The 19972-nt window shown below is 44.0% G+C and overlaps 1 protein-coding gene across 1 annotated transcript in view; it reads right to left on the bottom strand.

Annotated features, from left to right (window-relative positions):
- The window catches only part of cacna2d3a (calcium channel, voltage-dependent, alpha 2/delta subunit 3a), a gene marked incomplete at both ends in the record, with an annotated part of 288788 nt that overhangs the window by 214357 nt on the left and 54459 nt on the right, over nucleotides 1-19972 (bottom strand). The window contains 1 exon segment of the mRNA XM_083769683.1: nucleotides 2477-2593. Within this exon segment, the coding sequence (XP_083625809.1) occupies nucleotides 2477-2593 (117 nt within the window).

The raw sequence follows: 19972 nt of genomic DNA, 5'->3' as shown, positions 1-19972 counted from the left end.
AGCAAGCAAGACACACACGTAGCTTTAGTCAGTTGCCAAGACCCTGGAATATTCACACCATGCACAGTGGTGCAAAAAAGTACTCACATGTTTCACTTAAGTGAAGTATCAATGCTGCAATGTAGAAGTAAAAGTCCGGAATTCAAAATTGACTGAAAATAGCTGATCAATTTTGAAATGTATGTTTTGTAATAATAATACGAATCTGTATATGTATATGTAACTACTAGTACTAACTGAAGTGTTCAAATAAATGTAGTGGGGTAAAAGAACACGCATGCAGACACAGACACACAAGAAAAGCTAAAGCATGGACATGGTCTGATGATCTCCCCCCCCCCCCCCCCCCATCTCTCTCTCTCCCCCTCCTCGCCACATGCTCGCCCCTGACTCAAAAAGAAATCCAATTTATGTTAACAGCAACCATGTAGGAAAGATAGGTTCTCATCACCTGAAGCTAGAGAGGCAGTGTGCTGCGCACGCACACGGGCACACGGGCACTCACACTCACACTCACACACACACACACACGCACACACACACAGTTATGAAGACGAATGTTGAGAAACACCACAGGCAAGAATATGTGCACACAATTGCAACATGATGACCCACAAGCACTGAGGGACGACTTGCTTGACTTCTTCACACCCCCTGACACAGTGGTATCCCACAGGGCAGTGTCCTGAGTCAGCTACTATAATGATATACTCCCAAGCGGTTGAGGCATGACTGCATGCATGGCCATGCACAGGTCCGATGCCACGGTAGGGCTGTCATGATTACAAATTTAAGATGACTATTAATCGTCCCACAAATAACGATTAACGATTGAATTGTGTTTTTTGCAATTAACAATGTAACGTTACAATTTGTATTTCTGTTTGCTATTTAGGTTTCGTAATCACAAATTGCACAGGGCAGATATGACAAATAACGTAAATATACAGAAAATCACTGACATATTTAATCATTTTTAATCCAAAACAATTACACGGTAGCGGAAATAGCTGATCTACAAGCTTGTAGTTCAACTAGCTTGTAGTGGAAACAATTGACAATTATGCAAAAATATTTGCGATTAGGCGATTATGAAATATTGTGACAGGCCTATGTCACGGTTACGTTTCCTGATAACATGGTGGGGCACACACACACACACACACTTAACATCTTTATTTGTATTCACATTTTACAAGAAATTTCTTGAACACAAACAATAGTGGATGCGCAAATTTGAGAAAACTCTACAACAAGTGCTTCAGGTACAGATCACGGGTACAGAAAGCATCGCCTTCTCCATAATATGGCGACTGCCAATTATTGCAGACACTGAACAGAATTTTGCCGATGCCTTAGCTCTCGGCTTGGGCATGCCTGCAATCTGCAGGCCCCTCACGACTGATTTGTGGATGTGGACATTACCGAGACTTCCAAATATGAACACAAGTAGTTTACATCTGCAGCCAAGCTGTATAATAGCATCCTTAAGACGCTGGTACTTAAGCACCTTGGTAAGAAATGCCTCTTCCAGACTGTGGTCAAATGTACATGCCACTTCCAAAATGGTCACTTCTCTACTGTCCTCATCAACAACAACAATATCTGGTGTATTAGCTGTGACACACACACACACACACACACACACACACACACACACGCATGTGCACGTGCATGCATATACACACATGCATGTGCACGCGCATGCACACACAGGAAGCCCTCAGCTCTGTCCTAAAGTGGCCTCTTGGATAATGGGGTTTTGGTCTGAGGAGATCAATAAAATGACAGTGATATGATACGATATGTATATACACACCACCCACGCACGGACGGACGGATGGACGGACGGACCCACACACACACACACACACACACACACACACACACACATCTATAGTTTCACGTTGGCAACCTAAGCCTGCAGTACTTCATCAGAGACGCAGCAGGGTCATTAATACGGTCAGACCAAAGACACTTTAACAACTGTTTTAAGTGCATTTCCTCGCTGTCGAGCAGAAACCTTGCATCTCCATCAAGGTTATAATAGTTTTGGATGTTTCATTATAGTTTAGTCGGAATTACGAGTGGATCCCGTCATGTGTACATATGTACGTACGTGCTTATGTACATCTGTAATCCATGTAACTCAAGAACCATTCGCTCCAGCAACTTCACATTCGGCACACAAATTCCACACCACAGCAGTGCCTGGCCTTGAGTCGGTCAAATACACGGTTGTCCAGAACCTCAGAAAAGGATTAGGTCAGGCTCTGCCAGTGGATCAAATTTTGGATCCTATAAGTCCCCACACCTGTCCAATATCCAGGTTGTGCCTGAGCAAATGCATTGCCATGGTAACCCCATGGCAATCCATGGGGTGCCGAATTCCACAAACCTGCATGTCATTTGATTACTTAGTCAGTCCACTTTCAGTTTTACTACGACAAAAAAACTAAATCAAAATGAAGTGTACCTTCATGGCCTCCGCCTTCTTGTGGAACATCTCCTCCATGTCCTCGGCCAATCTCTTCACCAGGTGCAGGCCGTCGATCTCTTCCACTCGCACTGCACGCTCAAACTCCTTGTATTTCTGAAAGAAAGAAACACACATGCGCGTCAGTGTCGATCTCTTTTACTCACTCTGCGTGCTCAACCTCCTGGAATTTCTGAAAGAATACAAACACACGTTCATGTTGGACGGCTGACCACTTTCCACAGGTGTCCCTGTTTTGGGCATGTCATTACAGGCGAAATGTTTATATTTATTATAGCCCATCTTCAAGCTCACAACATGTCGTGAGCTTGTAGGTCAGCTATTATCCTATATAGAGGGTATGCGCATGCATAAAGTGAGTTTAATGTAATCATGGGGCTGTCAAGGCCACTCAGTAGGCGTTCCAGCATAACTTCTGGGTATGATGATGATGATGTCACGCGCATATATATTGTTTAGACCTAAAACCTAACCTAGGTTTTATGAAAACATTCAACTCATTATTTGTATTATTGAGGGGTGCTAGCCCCTCCTATAAACAGACATAGTGTACATTCTGTCTGAACACAAACATTAAATGCCATTGACCATGAATGGAGAATTTACATCATATGTGTCTGAGCAAATCGGCTGGGTATGTGGGTGGCCACACCCTTGGCCAATAAGGGACCACCATTCTTGATGGTGTACGTCACGATGATGATTAGAGCGCCCCTCACTTCATACAGGTGTGATTTTAATTTTTGTAATAGATAATTGTTGCTACATGACATTGATGTTATGTCAACTCTGTGAGCAGATAAAAAGGCCAGATGTGAACTCGTCATGCGGCTATAGCCTTTCCAGCATAGTGCAAATGCGTTCCCAGTTAAAACAATAATGCATGAAGTACAGTATCTTATACATTCCATAACTTGGTGTAGGTTCATAAAATAATATGGCAAAACTCTGCATCCTCTACAAATGTATTTTGTTTTTCTGATGTTGGCGAGGCAATCCTATAAATCCTCTCAAATACAACCTCCACTGACCGGGATAATACAATATCCCCTTGTTCTGTGTCAGCGCGATAAAAAACACACGGTGTTAGGCTGTTTACAATTAAAAGAGCACTGAGAAATAAGCCGGAATGTCATCTGCGATTACAGGGTGGGGGGGAAGCGTCAGATGTGTGTTGAGTGATGTTTAAGGGAACGTGCTGGGAAAAAAAGCAAATGTTCTGCCAGTGCCAAAGTAAACTGACGCAGCGCTAATCCGCGTGCACGTGCACACACACACACACACACACACACACACACATCCCCAAAGAATAATCAGCCACACAGAGCACACCAATCACACCCCACTGACCTCGCGATCTGCACCAAACTAAATTACATTTCTTTGTAATGAAAAAAAAGAACTAAAAAAAATAACTAAAAAGGCTGATTACCTCAACCCAGAGCTATTAGGAGCAAAACAAATAACTAAATGAAGTGACATCCTGAAGAAACCTCTGTCTATCTGTCTAGAACCGTGTTTTCTCCTCAGTGAACTCAGTGGCACACGGTCATTGGCAATCGGAATATGAAGGGAGCGACCTAGACAATTTTTCACAAATTTAAGCAGTTTTAATTAGAGTTCCTGTGAGTGGTCCTCGCAGACTATGGGATCTGTAGTTGTGGTTGCAGTTCCATCACCGGGATGGACAGTGATCTCTTCCTTGCATAACTTTTGTCTTCATTTGCTTTGATATGTTATTCATGTTACACTGTAGCACAATTTGTGGAACAAAGTCCCGACAACATTTCACTGCTTGTACATTCTTGACTTCTGATGAGCCAGTGGTGACACATCTTGGTAGACCACCGTCATGAATGAAGAATATTGATATAATACTCAATCAAAAACAACTTACAGTTGATTTGGAATTTGTTTCAGTTCGCACAGTGGACATCCCCTACAATTATTATCATCCTCTGCAGGCCAAACAGTACACCACCATGATGTCACTGATCACATGACCCAAAGTTCTTTCGCCCAAAGGACTTTTTGCCAGGTGCTTGAAAATTTGAAAAGTGCCTGGACTACATTTACCTATAGCAACCATAGTGGACACTTTTTCATGAGTGGCTGCCTCGTCTCTAGGCTGCCTCTAAGCCAATGGGAAGACTTACCCATAAAACCCATAGTCTGAACGGCATAACGCGAAGGCACACAACATTATTATACTATAGATGTTCATAAACGAGAGCTTTCTGCACCTGGTAGTTATGAGTGAGTCATTCTTGTTTTTATTATTTCCACACAACAACTCTAAGTTATATTAATGACATACAGTAGATGATTCACCTTTAAAGCCCTTTCAGCGCCTCCGATGTACAGTACAGACTGTGTGACGGAAGCATTCGAAAAGCGTGTGAGTCAACAGTCTGTCTCTAGAGACTAGTCTCAATCCTCGCCGAGGAGTAGACTTTGACATTAAATCCTAACTTCACACGGCGTACACACACACGCACGCACACACGGACGCACGCACGCACGCATGCACGCACTCACAAAAGAGAGATCGGTTCCAACTTGATCTGCTGAGCTTTAGGCGATTGATGGAGAGTACTTTTAAATAAATAAAAACAAATAAATAAATAAGAAACAAGAGTATGAAGTAGAAGAAGCATCAGAGGGATAATAATAATAAAAAACATAATGTGTCTCCGAATAAGAAGCATGGCTGCAGGCGGCTATGTTTGACTCTGGGGGGATTTAAGGGGAGATTACCGCCGTATCAAATGGCACAGCCTTCTCTAATGTCGTGCCAAGCCGCTAAAGCCTCTCTTAGACTCTGTCGCCCCCCAAAAACAGCAGATCTGCAAGCTCAGTGGCAGAATCCACACACTCAGAACATTCTGAGCTTGTAAGATCAGCTTTCTTTTTTTTTCTCATGCCATCATACAGGTGATCACAATGCTTAGACCATCCAGGACGGGAACCCCTTTTGGTGTTTTAAGCATTATGTTATACTTAACATTAGAGATGCGCCGATCGATCGGCCACCGATCATGATCGGCCGATCATGCCTGTATCGGATCGGATCGGATTCTCAAAATAAATCAAAATTGCCGATCAAAATGCCCGATCAAACAGACAGTGGGACAGTGGCAAGTCTCCTTTAAGGGGGCGCCTGTTTTTGCAGCTCCGGTCGCTGTTGAGAGCTTGTAGATCCGTCTGTTTGCTGCGCAGCCAGGGAAAAAATAAGAAATAAGTTACGGGAGGCATACTATCATCCGACGGAGCAATGCTCTGAGGTGCGCTGCGGGTCGGGAGAGGGTTGCCGTTAGGTTTAGGTGTCTGCCCCGGGGGAGGTTAGTGTTAGGGTAAGGGAGGAGGTAGGTTGTCGTTCGGACCAATGCTCCGTCGGATGAAAGTACTGCACTCATAAGTTACAGGTGGAGATTAAGTGAAGTTGGAACGGACAAGCAGATGCAAGCTATTAGCTTGGCTTGTTAGCTTGAAGCTAACATCACAACCACTGGCTGCTGGTGACAGTGTTTTAGCCACAGCAACATGTAGCCTGCCCCCCCAAGTCTCCTCCTCCCCGGAGCGCAGTTCGCTACGCGTTGAGAGATTGTAGATCTGTCTATTTTTGCAGCGCTGGTGTCGGGGTTCGTTCACGTTGTCAATAAAATTAGATTAAAGGCGGAGATGAAGTTCAGTGGGTTGAATCAGTAGCTACACGCTAATCTAAGCACTAAGCTAACGATCAGCGAGCCTATACAGTATACAAGTGCTAACACTAGCAGCCTGCTTTTTATTTTAGTCTGTACAGTGAAATGTTCAGTTGTCTGTGTCCGTGCACTGAACATGTACGGTATGTTATTATTATTATATTTTTGTATTTGATGAAAGAAGAAAGCTACAGTTTACTCTCCAAGTTGTCTCTAAGACAGTGGTTCCAAAACCTTTTCACCCCCCAAATTGACACTGATCAGCCCACGGACCCCCATTTGAAAAGATATGCCAGGGACCCCCATAAGAAGATTGTAGCAGTGATTCTCAAATTTCTCCACCAGTTTAATTTCAAGGACCCCCAGTTTGACTACGAACCCCCATTTAATGCCACTTCTATCTCTGAGACCCCAATTTATATTGTAAAATCAATGTTAAGTGTTAACCCAAATGGGTCCATTTGGTTCCAAACTATCCTTTTAGCTGGGGACCCCCTGGAACTCCCTCAAGGACCCCTGGGGGTCCACGGACCCCACTTTGGGAACCACTGCATTTTGAGTCTCTACAGTTTACTCTGTAACCTCCAAGTTGTCTCCAAGAGAGTCTAGAGTGAAATATTGCACGTTGCCTCAGCTTGCAAAAACACTTTCTCATCTCCTAATTTTTATACTTACAATGTCAATGATGTGTAAGAAGAGTACAGTAGAAAATACAGTAAGTATATATGCTACACAATGGAAAAAAAATATGGATTTCACGACGCTGTGATCGGTATCGGTAATATCGGTATCGGCCTATACTGTTTCCAGTGATCGGTGATCGGTGATCGGCCCCAAAAAACCTGATCGGAGCATCTCTACTTAACATAGCGCTACTATCTTGTAGATCTGCTATTTTTTATGTGTGTGGCACACTATGCTCGGCACAGCAACAAGAGAGAAAGAGACACGTGCATGCGTCTGTGCGTGTTCACTTCTAAGAAACAGACAAGGTGGAACAGGAGATGCAGGGACGTGAACAGATAGACACACTAGGTGATGCCCTCTGGACAGCAACGTGCCCTTTTGAAGGTAATTGTTATTTTTTATTTTTTTTAATATTTGTTCTGTATGTGATCCATGGTGACATCGATCGATTCTGTATTAAAAGCTTCTAATATATTATTTATGCCCCCAAAATGTATAAATCTCACATGCACCATAAAAGGTGTCCTTTTCTTCCACTTGAGCACCTGCCCCTCAGTACACGCCACTGAGGAGACAGACCTGTCCCTCAGTGCACGCCACTGAGGAGACAGACCTGTCCCTCAGTGCACGCCACTGAGGAGACAGACCTGTCCCTCAGTACACGCCACTGAGGAGACAGACCTGCTCCTCAGTGCACGCCACTGAGGAGACAGACCTGTCCCTCAGTGCACGCCACTGAGGAGACAGACCTGCTCCTCAGTGCACGCCACTGAGGAGACAGACCTGTCCCTCAGTGCACGCCACTGAGGAGACAGACCTGCCCCTCAGTGCACGCCACTGAGGAGACAGACCTGCCCCTCAGTGCACGCCACTGAGGAGACAGACCTGCTCCTCAGTGCACGCCACTGAGGAGACAGACCTGTCCCTCAGTGCACGCCACTGAGGAGACAGACCTGCCCCTCAGTGCACGCCACTGAGGAGACAGACCTGCCCCTCAGTACACGCCACTGAGGAGACAGACCTGCTCCTCAGTGCACGCCACTGAGGAGACAGACCTGTCCCTCAGTGCACGCCACTGAGGAGACAGACCTGTCCCTCAGTGCACGCCACTGAGGAGACAGACCTGCTCCTCAGTGCACGCCACTGAGGAGACAGACCTGTCCCTCAGTGCACGCCACTGAGGAGACAGACCTGCCCCTCAGTGCACGCCACTGAGGAGACAGACCTGCCCCTCAGTGCACGCCACTGAGGAGACATGCAGACCTGCCCCTCAGTGAACGCCACTGAGGAGACAGACCTGCTCCTCAGTGCACGCCACTGAGGAGACAGACCTGCTCCTCAGTGCACGCCACTGAGGAGACAGACCTGCTCCTCAGTGCACGCCACTGAGGAGACAGACCTGCCCCTCAGTGCACGCCACTGAGGAGACAGACCTGTCCCTCAGTGCACGCCACTGAGGAGACAGACCTGTCCCTCAGTGCACGCCACTGAGGAGACAGACCTGCCCCTCAGTGCACGCCACTGAGGAGACAGACCTGTCCCTCAGTGCACGCCACTGAGGAGACAGACCTGCCCCTCAGTGCACGCCACTGAGGAGACAGACCTGCTCCTCAGTGCACGCCACTGAGGAGACAGACCTGCTCCTCAGTGCACGCCACTGAGGAGACAGACCTGCTCCTCAGTGCACGCCACTGAGGAGACAGACCTGCTCCTCAGTGCACGCCACTGAGACAGACCTGCTCCTCAGTGCACGCCACTGAGACAGACCTGCTCCTCAGTGCACGCCACTGAGACAGACCTGCTCCTCAGTGCACGCCACTGAGGAGACAGACCTGCTCCTCAGTGCACGCCACTGAGGAGACAGACCTGCTCCTCAGTGCACGCCACTGAGGAGACAGACCTGCTCCTCAGTGCACGCCACTGAGACAGACCTGCTCCTCAGTGCACGCCACTGAGGAGACAGACCTGTCCCTCAGTGCACGCCACTGAGGAGACAGACCTGTCCCTCAGTGCACGGCTGCACGCCACTGAGACAGACCTGCTCCTCAGTGCATGCCACTGAGGAGACAGACCTGCCCCTCAGTGCACGCCACTGAGGAGACAGACCTGCCCCTCAGTGCACGCCACTGAGGAGACTGTAGCATTAAGTGATGATCATAAAAGCAGCAGCAGAACAGCATCAAACAGAGAGGGTTTTTGGCCTAGCTTCAGGCAGCACTTTTTTGGGGGTTGGGTGGATGTTCTCCTCGTGCTGACGGGAAAGGTGACGTCGAGGACAAGGGGAGGAATGAACAACTTTTTATTTATTTCTGGTGAGGTGACTGGGTTCTGAGCGACCGAGCAGACTCCATTTACAGTGAGCTATCGACGAGAGCAGACAGCTTCTTCCGCCGAAAACAATCAGCCCCCGAATAGGGACGATTTACCTTATTTTTCAGGGTCTAAATCGCAATCTCTTTTGCGAATAGCGAATCTGCACTTCTTTCATTGCTTGCTTGCTTGCGTGCATGCGTGCAGTCTCAATGATCTTGGCAACCTTCCATTTTTGTCTCTGTCAGAGGAAAGACAATGCTGAAAAAGAGAGAGAGAGACAGAGAGAGAGAGAGAGGGGGGGAGGGAGATAGAGACCGATAGCTGGACATGTGGAGCGAGCATAGTGTGTGATGCCACACACATCCCTTTGATAGGAGCCAGATAGAGGCATACAAAGGGGAGATGAGAGGGGAGGTAACTGCAGGCAGACAGGTGGGTGGACATGCGGCCGATGACGGGGAGATAACATGGGCCGCAGAGCATGCAGGAGAGTGGTGGGATGACATAAGGTTGAGAGGCCATGAAATCCATCCACGTTTTTGCAGAATGTCAGAGGGGTGGCGGGTGGGGGTGACTGCTGGCTAAACGCAAGTGTGGACGAGGAGCAGGGTGCATTATGATGATGACAAATGGCTGTGTAATATAAGCATTAGCACCTTTTCGACAACAGTTAACAGCGAACGAGAAAAGGGGAAAGGGGGGTAAATATGAATACACTGCTGACTGTACTGTGATTATGAGTCACACATACACACACTTGTACACTTAAACTACGGTGACCATAATATTCAGCCCCAACTGTATCTCTGACCGAATTGTGCCCTACGTCCCACCAAATGGAACCAAATACACTATATGTGGTTAAACCTGGGCTTGAGCACTATAATTCCGACAGCAAACAGTGGATTGTGTATAGCTAATCACATTGGACGGCTCATCCGGCTGCATCTCAGTCACAGGGTGAAAGCCAATCCCACTGCAAGACAGGACAGCTCTGTATCCAATCAGAGTGACAGAGCCAGGGGGTTTAAACCATGCAGTTTGCAGGTTGGTGTATTAGGGCTGACAGGAGATCCGTGACAGCAGGTCAAAAGTGGCTCAACTGCTCTCTCCTGCCTTTTTACCCTCCCTAGCATCTAGGCCTTTTTACCCTCCCTAATAATAATAATAATAATAATAAAACTTTATTTGTATAGCACCTTTTATGAATTGGATGGAGCCCGCACACCATAGGTACTAGTAAGACGTTCTTTATTTAAATACTGACAACGTTTCGATCTGTTAGATCTTCATCAGGTCATGTGAACATACACACAAGTTTGTACATTTATAATAAGGGAGTGCCCCCATTACCCAATCAAAAACACCACATTTTGGTGCCCCTCCCATCACTACAGGTGTGTCTCGTCAACCCTGAGTGAGTGGGTGGGGACCCAGACATATTGATGTGAATATAGTCTGTTCAGAAGATTTAGTGCACTAGTTAAAAACATTTTAAAACCAATTTTAAAAAACATACATGTATGTCTATATTCAAATTATCGGTACATCAAATAAAGGTCCCACATGTCCTGTACTCGGTCTGTGGGCTTAAATTTCCATTTCCAATGTTATTTCTATTTGTTGCATTGTTCTCCTTTTGTAGGGTAAAACTTTGCAAAAAACAGGAAAATACTGATGCATTGCAGATACATAAAGAACAATCAAGAACACTACCAAATGAACTACATAAAGACACCAAAACTATATATACTGTATATAAAGTACACACCAAAAAGAAATGCATGAAAACAACAACATATGCACCAGGTTGGATTTATTCAACGCAGGAGGCCACTTTAAAAAAAAGGGAGGGGCACCAAAATGTGGTGTTTTTGATTGGGTAATGGGGGCACTCCCTTATTATAAATGTACAAACTTGTGTGTATGTTCACATGACCTGATGAAGATCTAACAGATCGAAACGTTGTCAGTATTTAAATAAAGAACGTCTTACTAGTACCTATGGTGTGCGGGCTCCATCCAATTCACTTAAGTTTCTTTTAGCCCAGCACCCAGCCTGTCGATGTGCGTATTCTACGTCTGCTATAGCACCTTTTATGACATGAAATGCAGCTCAAAGTGCTTTACAGAACAATGGAGAATAAAAGAAAAGCAAGGCAACGACAAAAAACAAGCAGTAATGCAATACAGTGAGAACATGAATAACAAAAAAAATTAAAAATAAAAGATCAATTAAAAGCAATGTTGTAGAAGTGGGTCTTGAGCTGAGCTTTAAAAATGTCTACAAAGGCTACCCTCCCTAGCATCTAGTCCTTTTTACTCTCCCTAGCATCTAGGCCTTTTTACTCTCCCTAGCATCTAGGCCTTTTTACCCTCCCTATAGCATCTAGGCCTTTTTACTCTCCCTAGCATCTAGGCCTTTTTACTCTCCCTAGCATCTAGGCCTTTTTACTCTCCCTAGCATCTAGGCCTTTTTACCCTCCCTAGCATCTAGGCCTTTTTACCCTCCCTAGCATTTAGGGCTTTTTACCCTCCCTAGCATCTAGGCCTTTTTACTCTCCCTAGCATCTAGGCCTTTTTACCCTCCCTAGCATCTAGGCCTTTTTACCCTCCCTATAGCATCTAGGCCTTTTTACCCTCCCTAGCATCTAGGCCTTTTTACTCTCCCTAGCATCTAGGCCTTTTTACCCTCCCTATAGCATCTAGGCCTTTTTACCCTCCCTAGCATCTAGGCCTTTTTACCCTCCCTATAGCATCTAGGCCTTTTTACCCTCCCTAGCATCTATGCCTTTTTACTCTCCCTAGCATCTAGGCCTTTTTACCCTCCCTAGCATCAATGCCTTTTTACCCTAAAGCATCTAGGCCTGTCAAATAAGTATTTTTACCCTCCCTATAGCATATAGGCCTGTCAAATAAGTGATCGAGCTCTGAACAGTTGTCGACTTTGGGGGAAAATGTGAAATTGATTGTAAAAAAACCCATACATATTTGATTAGTAGTGCTGCACTGCTGCACAATGAATACAAAAAAGATCGAGATTGATTCTATGCAATCTCATTTTGTGAAGAACCGTGCAGCACTAGTTGGCTGTCCAGTTAATTTTACTTACTCATGTGTTTTTGTTTATATTTTTAAGTGACTATGTGTGTCTCTGGGTGGGTGGGTGGGTGGCTGGCTGGGTGTGTGCGTCTGAGCCTGAGACTAAATATAGGATAGGCTGCGCTAATTGAGGAAGGAGTGTGTGCTGGAGGCAATATGCATGCAGATGCGAGAGGGGGGACTAAATGAACTCACTTTTGTCGTTGTGTCAAAGTAGGGTTTTTCATGATTCTGAATCGATTGCAAGCATTTGTTTTGCACGAAAAACACTCCTCGTGGTAAAATGGCCATAGTGGCTAATTGGCTATGGCCTTTTTTTTTAATAATCAATTACATTTTAGTGCGATCCCTGACAGCGTGACGTATGGGCGTACGGTCAGTGAGAGGCTAAGCAGGACCACCTGTCTCGTCTCGTCTGCTCACTCTGCTGTTCTCTTCTGTTTGCCAGAACAGAGAGGAGATGAGCACAGCCAATTAGCCAGAGACAGCCTCACTTCCTCACATCACATCATCACCACAGCACAGCCAGTTAGCCTACTGTAACTTCCTCTGATACACCACTGATAAAGGCCCCTACCTCCGTCCGACGAACACCCGAAAACACAGAGAGAGAGAGAGAGAGAGAGAGAGAGAGAGAGAGAGGGGAACATCAACAGCTGTGAGGGAGCGCGAGGGTGGGACACGGTGAGGTGGGCTCTGTTGGCGCGTAAAATGAGCTGGCAAATTCGGAGACCTGGGGGTGGGTCGGATGGTTGGACTCAGTGTCCGTGAGAATGGAGCTTTATCTTCCTCATTAATCACTGCAGTCAAACAATCAAACCCTGTGGTCACATTCACAACCATCCAGACACTAAACACATACACTAAATCCTCCAATAAAGTCCTCCTTTATATTAATTACCGGGCCCCCAATAATCACCAGGAATGAATTAGGTATATAAATTCCGGCCTCCTTTTATTAGCTGGGTTTTTTTCAAGTGCCGTATCTGTTACCTTCGCTCCTCTGGCTTGCTGTGCCTGTCACGTTAGCGTCCAGATGCGGGTGGTCGCGCTGCTCGGCTCGCGCACAACCAAATAACAAAGTTAACTTCGGGAGAGAACGCCAATAAGCACTGTTCATGGCCACGGACAATAAAACTACCGGTAATGAGAGCAGCAATCTAACTGCGGAGGAGGTAGGAAAATGACACAAAACCAAGCAAGTGAAATCTATCCCACAGCCTACTACAATGAGTGAGTAATGAGTTTGTGACATGTGCTGCGTGCCTGCAGATCTGCCCTTCATGTAACGGACGTTCTATAAAACGACAGATCTACTAGGCGCATGGGGCTAGTAGATCTGCCATTGATGGATCATGGAAGGAACGTATGCTGTGTGCCCCCCCGTACCTCTCTCTCTATAGGGTTATGCTATAGGGCAGTGGTTTTCAACCCTTTTCATGTCAATGTTCATTATTACTTGCGCAAGCAGAGCGCGCAAGTAATGTTTTCGCCCGGTCTCTTCCGCCGTGACAGCTGTCCCGCCATTCGATGTTTATGCAGAAAAACATCAAATCTGTGCCTGTTTTGCTGGGACCAAATGACCACAAATGACCATATTTCTTACGTCATCATTTAGAGCTAGTCATACGTATACTATATAAAAATAAAATAGCAAATTGTGCTTTATCTGCTGGGACCAGAGTACGTGGTGTGTATATGTATGACTAGCTCTTAATGATGACGTAAGAAATATGGTCATTTGTGGTCATTTGGTCCCAGCAAACCAGGCACAGATTTGCCGTTTTCTTGCATAAACATCAAATGGCGGGACAGCTGTCACGGTTTTTGGCGCAAAGTAACCACAGTATACCGCTAATCAACTTAAGACTACACACTTTATACAGTATAGAGTATAGAGTATATGTACAGTATACGTATATAGTATATGCCTATATACTATATATATATACTATATATATTTCTTACGTCATCATTTAGAGCTAGTCATACGTATACTATATACATAATCAGTAAAAATAAAATAGCAAATTGTGCCTGATCTGCTGGGACCAGTACGTTAGAGATGCAACGATACTGATTTTTCAATTCCGATCCGATCCGATATATTAATTTTGAAATTTCCCGATATCCGATATTTGCCGATCCGATATTTGCTGTAGGCTAAATAGCAAAACAAATAAATACAAAAAAAATCAAAGAGGGTATGTTTATGGTTAAGTGTTTAACCTGTAAAAATAAGAATATGAACTGTATATATTAAGGGAATGGCAACCTGTTAATTAATACTATGGATTATTATTATGTGCAAAGGTACATTTTTACCCCTAAACTGATGCCTGCATGTAACCTGTTAATTCATTCTATGGTTTATTAATAATAATAATAATAATAATAGTAATTATTATTATTGCTATATACACGTGGTACCTTTTTACCCCTAATGCGATGCCGGGAATCAGCTGTGCTATCATGTGACAAAAGCCTTGAGCCTTACCGACAGAACTCGGGGAGAAAAAAAAATACCTCAGGACGTTTGTTATGGTGCTAGCTGGTGTTGTGTTGCTACTTTAGTTTGCAAACTCTGTATTTGTCTTAAAGGGACACTTCACCCTTTTTGCAAAAAAATATATGTTAATGACGTTTAGAAGCTTTAGAACACTTTCCTGGGGGTATTTATGTGTGTAATATGTGGTTTTAGATATTTTAGATTGTAGCAGTGAGCCTGTTGTCTCTGATGTCATGGACACTGGGCTCACTTCCTTCCTGGACTACATGTTGTCTCAGTAAGACAGCTCTCCCCCTATCCACAAGGAGGAGCAGTGCACCAAAGAATTATGGGAATTGTAGTCCAGGAAGGTAGTGAGACCAGTGTCCATGACATCAGAGACAACAGGCTCACTGCTACAATCTAAAATATCTAAAACCACATATTACACACATAAATACCCCCAGGAAAGTGATCTAAAGCTTCTAAACGTCATTAACATATATTTTTTTGCAAAAAGGGTGAAGTGTCCCTTTAAGAATTGCACTACACTTACAATCTGAATCAGTGTTTGAGCTTCTGACAACAATGTCATGGTTTGATAACTGAGCCAATTATATAAAGACGGATTTTACCGCGACGACGACATGCGCTTATTCTTCATCATCGTCATCGTCATCACAGCAGCATTTTTTTCAATGGCAATAATAAAGTTACAAAGATTGAATCACATAGCGCTAAACAGCACGTGTGTGCAGTAAATATATAGCAGAAGAATGGATTACAAGAGCAATCTCATCAACAATGTTAGAACGCAGCGATAGGCTCCACCACACAACTGAACTGCGCATGCACTGATCCGTGCGACGACGGGTAAACTTTATACTTTTAATACTGTTAAGTCTGTAAGTGATTCCATTCTCTTGCATATTGCACCTTAGTGGGGCTTTTTTCTATAGTCTCTGTTTTCAGTCTGTACATACTGGAGGTTGGATTCGCTCACTGCACTGTCTGTGCAGGACGGACTGTAAACATTAAACACGTGTCCCCCTCCTGTATCGGAGCGTGTATCGGTGGCATCAAATCCGATCTCCGATACATTGATTAAGCTGGATCGGAGGCCGATACCGATATAATATCGGATCGGTTGCATCTCTAGAGTACGTGGTGTGTATATGTATGACTAGCTCTTAATGATGACGTAAGAAATATGGTCATTTGTGGTCATTTGGTCCCAGCAAACCAGGCACAGATTTGCTGTTTTCTTGCATAAACATCAAATGGCGGGACAGCTGTCACGGTTTTTGGCGCAAAGTAACCACAGTATACCGCTAATCAACTTACAATTACACACTTTATACAGTATAGAGTATATATGTATACGTATATAGTATATGCCTAGTATATACTATATATATACTATATATATTTCTTACGTCATCATTTAGAGCTAGTCATACGTATACTATATACATAATCAGTAAAAATAAAATAGCAAATTGTGCCTGATCTGCTGGGACCAGAGTACGTGGTGTGTATATGTATGACTAGCTCTTAATGATGACGTAAGAAATATGGTCATTGTCTCCACCAGGCCGAAGGCATGTGGGGAGAGTATGTTTTGCACTCCGTCCGTCCGCGTGTCCGTCCGTCCGTCCGTCCGTCCGTGTGTCCGTGAACAGCTAATCTCGGCCACCGTTAACCCGGTCGATGCCATATTTTGCACACACACTCCCTGGATGCCAACCATGAACCTCTGCCCCAAACTTTCCAGAACGGCCTGTTATAGCGCCACCAGGAGGCCGCTTTGTGCAAAACAAGTTTTTGCACAGTACACCTACAGATTTTGTCCAAACATCACGCAAATTGGTACACAGTCTCTCTAGAGCCATTCAACGAAACGGGTCTTTCAGATTTATCAGACTCCATCCTGATTGGTTAAGATTGGCTTCCAAAGTTCACAGGAGTGCTCAGTTTCAAACAAAATGCTGCAAATCATGAACACATCGCGTGATTTCCGTGAAATTGTGCACCCACATTCCCACTAGGCCGAGGACGAAATGCCACATGAACAATTTCAACTCAGCCTCAAGGTGGCGCTATAACTGGCCGAAAAGTGTTTTTACCTCTAACTGCACGGATCTGTGGATAACCTGGTGGAGACCTGTGCCCGGAAGGGCACTTTTTCTAGTTTGTGGTCGTTTGGTCCCAGCAAACCAGGCACAGATTTGCTGTTTTCTTGCATAAACATCAAATGGCGGGACAGCTGTCACAGTTTTTGGCGCAAAGTAACCACAGTATACCGCTAATCAACTTACAACTACACACTCTATATAGTATATATGTATACGTATATAGTATATGCCTATATACTATATATATACTATATATATATTTCTTACGTCATCATTTACAGCTAGTCATACGTATACTATATACATAATCAGTAAAAATAAAATAGCACATTGTGCCTGATCTGCTGGGACCAGAGTACGTGGTGTGTATATGTATGACTAGCTCTTAATGATGACGTAAGAAATATGGTCATTTGTGGTCATTTGGTCCCAGCAAACCAGGCACAGATTTGCTGTTTTCTTGCATAAACATCAAATGGCGGGACAGCTGTCACGGTTTTTGGCGCAAAGTAACCACAGTATACCGCTAATCAACTTACAACTACACACTCTATATAGTATATATGTATATGTATATAGTATATGCCTATATACTATATATATACTATATATAGTATATGCCTATATAGTATATGCCTGCTTTGCTGGGACCAAACGACCACAAATGACCATATCTCTTACGTCATCATTTAGAGCTAGTCATACGTATACTATATACATAATCAGTAAAAAATAAAATAGCAAGTTGTGCCTGATCTGCTGGGACCAGAGTACGTGGTGTGTATATGTATGACTAGCTCTTCACCCAAACTTATATAGATAGAAACTTGAATCATACTTAATAATACTAGGTGTTTATATGCATAAAGTAGGTAGGTAGCAAATAGTTACATCTAAAAATTATACATTTCAAACGTTCCTTCACAGAGATACTGAGATTTGACAGTTTACAGCGGTCGAAAGGACTTGCACGCTCTGCTTGCGCACTAGTTGGCCATTTATGGCCTACTAGTGTGCAACAAGCAAGTATATGCACTCGACAGAGTGCAGTTCTAGTTTGTTCTGCATTTGAGCCATGGATCACCATTTGATGACATTTAGCCTCTCAAACCTAATAGTAGAGCCATATGGAATCCGTGTTAACGGAATCGCGGACGGAATCGCGGAAATGACCAATAAAAACGGAATTGGAATAAAACGCGGAATATTGCGGAATTGGCCCTAATCTGGGCTGAAATTCAGTTTTCGGGAGAAAATAGAACATGATTCAGTGGTCAGGTTTGTTCAGAAATCAAGTGAAGACGGCCGATTATTATATTTTGTCATAAATGCGCAATAAAGTACAACAACCACTCTACTCTCATTGAAAATCCGGTAGAGTACGGTTGTAAGGAGATGTATAGCTTAGCTGCGTGTCTCTGTAACACGGAGGAGGAGTAGACAGAGCAAAGCGCTCTCTCTCTGCCTGCTCCTCGGCTCCCTCCCAGTTCCACACACACGGAGTAAAGACTGCATGTAAAGAGAGAGAGGAGTAGAGGACCAGGTCTAGGAGTAATACTAACCTTGTAACCATAAGCATTGCTGTTTTCATCTTGCATTAACAAAAATAAAATCCACACTGAGAGGGACAGAAGGTGTAAGTGGTAGACCTACAAGGCTACATTAGCCAACGCCAGCTTCTATGCTAACGCTGCAAACTTACAGCAGTGTGTGTGTGTGTGTGTGTGTGTGTGTGTGTGTGTGTGTGTGTGTGTGTGTGTGTGTGTGTGTGTGTGTGTGTGTGTGTGTGTGTGTGCGCGCGCGTGGGTGCGTGCATGCATGCGAGTCAACTCTGAATGTTTTTTTCCCCCATCCTGACCAGCCTATTATTATTATTGCATTTTGGCTGTGTGCAATAACTAACTGCAAGCCAATGAAGAATGAACCAATTAGTAGCATTGTCAGTATTTGTCTTAATTTCTAATTCATATTTATTTAGTTGACAATAATTTAACTGTAGGCCAGTGTTTTGAGACATACAAGGCTATTGTCTTGTATTGCTATAAAATGATGTGGCAAATTTCAGTGGTGGAGTAAAAACAACAAGGTCACATGGCTTTGGGGAGTTTGGGCAGCAGATCTACAAGCTCTCAACATGTCATGCTGCAATGTGCTGTGGGCTTGTAGATCACCAATTTGGATAAATAAACTGATTATTTTTCCCTGATTAAAAAAAAATAATGTTTTAAGCCTGTGCCTGCACCTCATACAGCACTATGTTCCATATTCTGCTACAGTACATGTTTGCACTTTAAATTAAATTAAAGCTGCATTTGATAGGGGGGGGGGGGGTTGTTACTGAAAACGATGTTGGTGCTTCTTGCACTAACTTTTTATAAGCAATAAATGTTCTCCAATGCATTTAAAGGAATTATTGTGTTAGAATTTATGTTACTGTAAAAAAAAAAGTTTTACTTAAATTAATATTGGTTATATCGGGCTTTTTGATTCTCCACTAATCGGTAATCGGAAATATCGGCCAAAAACCATATCGGTCGATCACTAATTTCTTTTTTTCCCGGTAAAGAAATTGCATAAAAAGCAAAAAAACGAATTCAGAAATATTAAAACGGAAAAAACGGAATTTGGGAAAAAATAAAACGGAATTGGGAAAATAATAAAACGGATTTCATATGGCTCTACCTAATAGTTTGTTGTGATTGGATAATATTTCGTCCATAATTCTATGCTGTATTGATGTGGTACCAAATAACAGGCAAACGTTGGTCAAAATAACAATTCTTGGCCTGGGCCGGCCGAGCGGTCCAGGCACCTAGGCTGGTAATTCAGCCTGAGAACATGTTGCAGGTTCGAGTCCCGATCCCAACAACCTTTTCTGCGTGTCACCCCCCATTTACCTATCAATAAAGGTAAATAAAGGCTGTCACGCCTACCGGCGCCATTTTGATTGTGATGGCCTACATATTAGTTGGTGGTGATACTTTAATGCTTAGTATGAGGTATAAAGTACAGCAGCCTTGTGTTCCTAAAACATAAAGATTGGGTA

This window comes from Protomyctophum parallelum (genome assembly GCF_964188405.1).
Source record: "Protomyctophum parallelum genome assembly, chromosome: 7".
Classification (NCBI taxonomy): Eukaryota; Metazoa; Chordata; class Actinopteri; order Myctophiformes; family Myctophidae; genus Protomyctophum; species Protomyctophum parallelum.
Note: the sequence above shows the minus strand (reverse complement) of the source record. Positions and strands in the feature narration are given on the sequence as shown.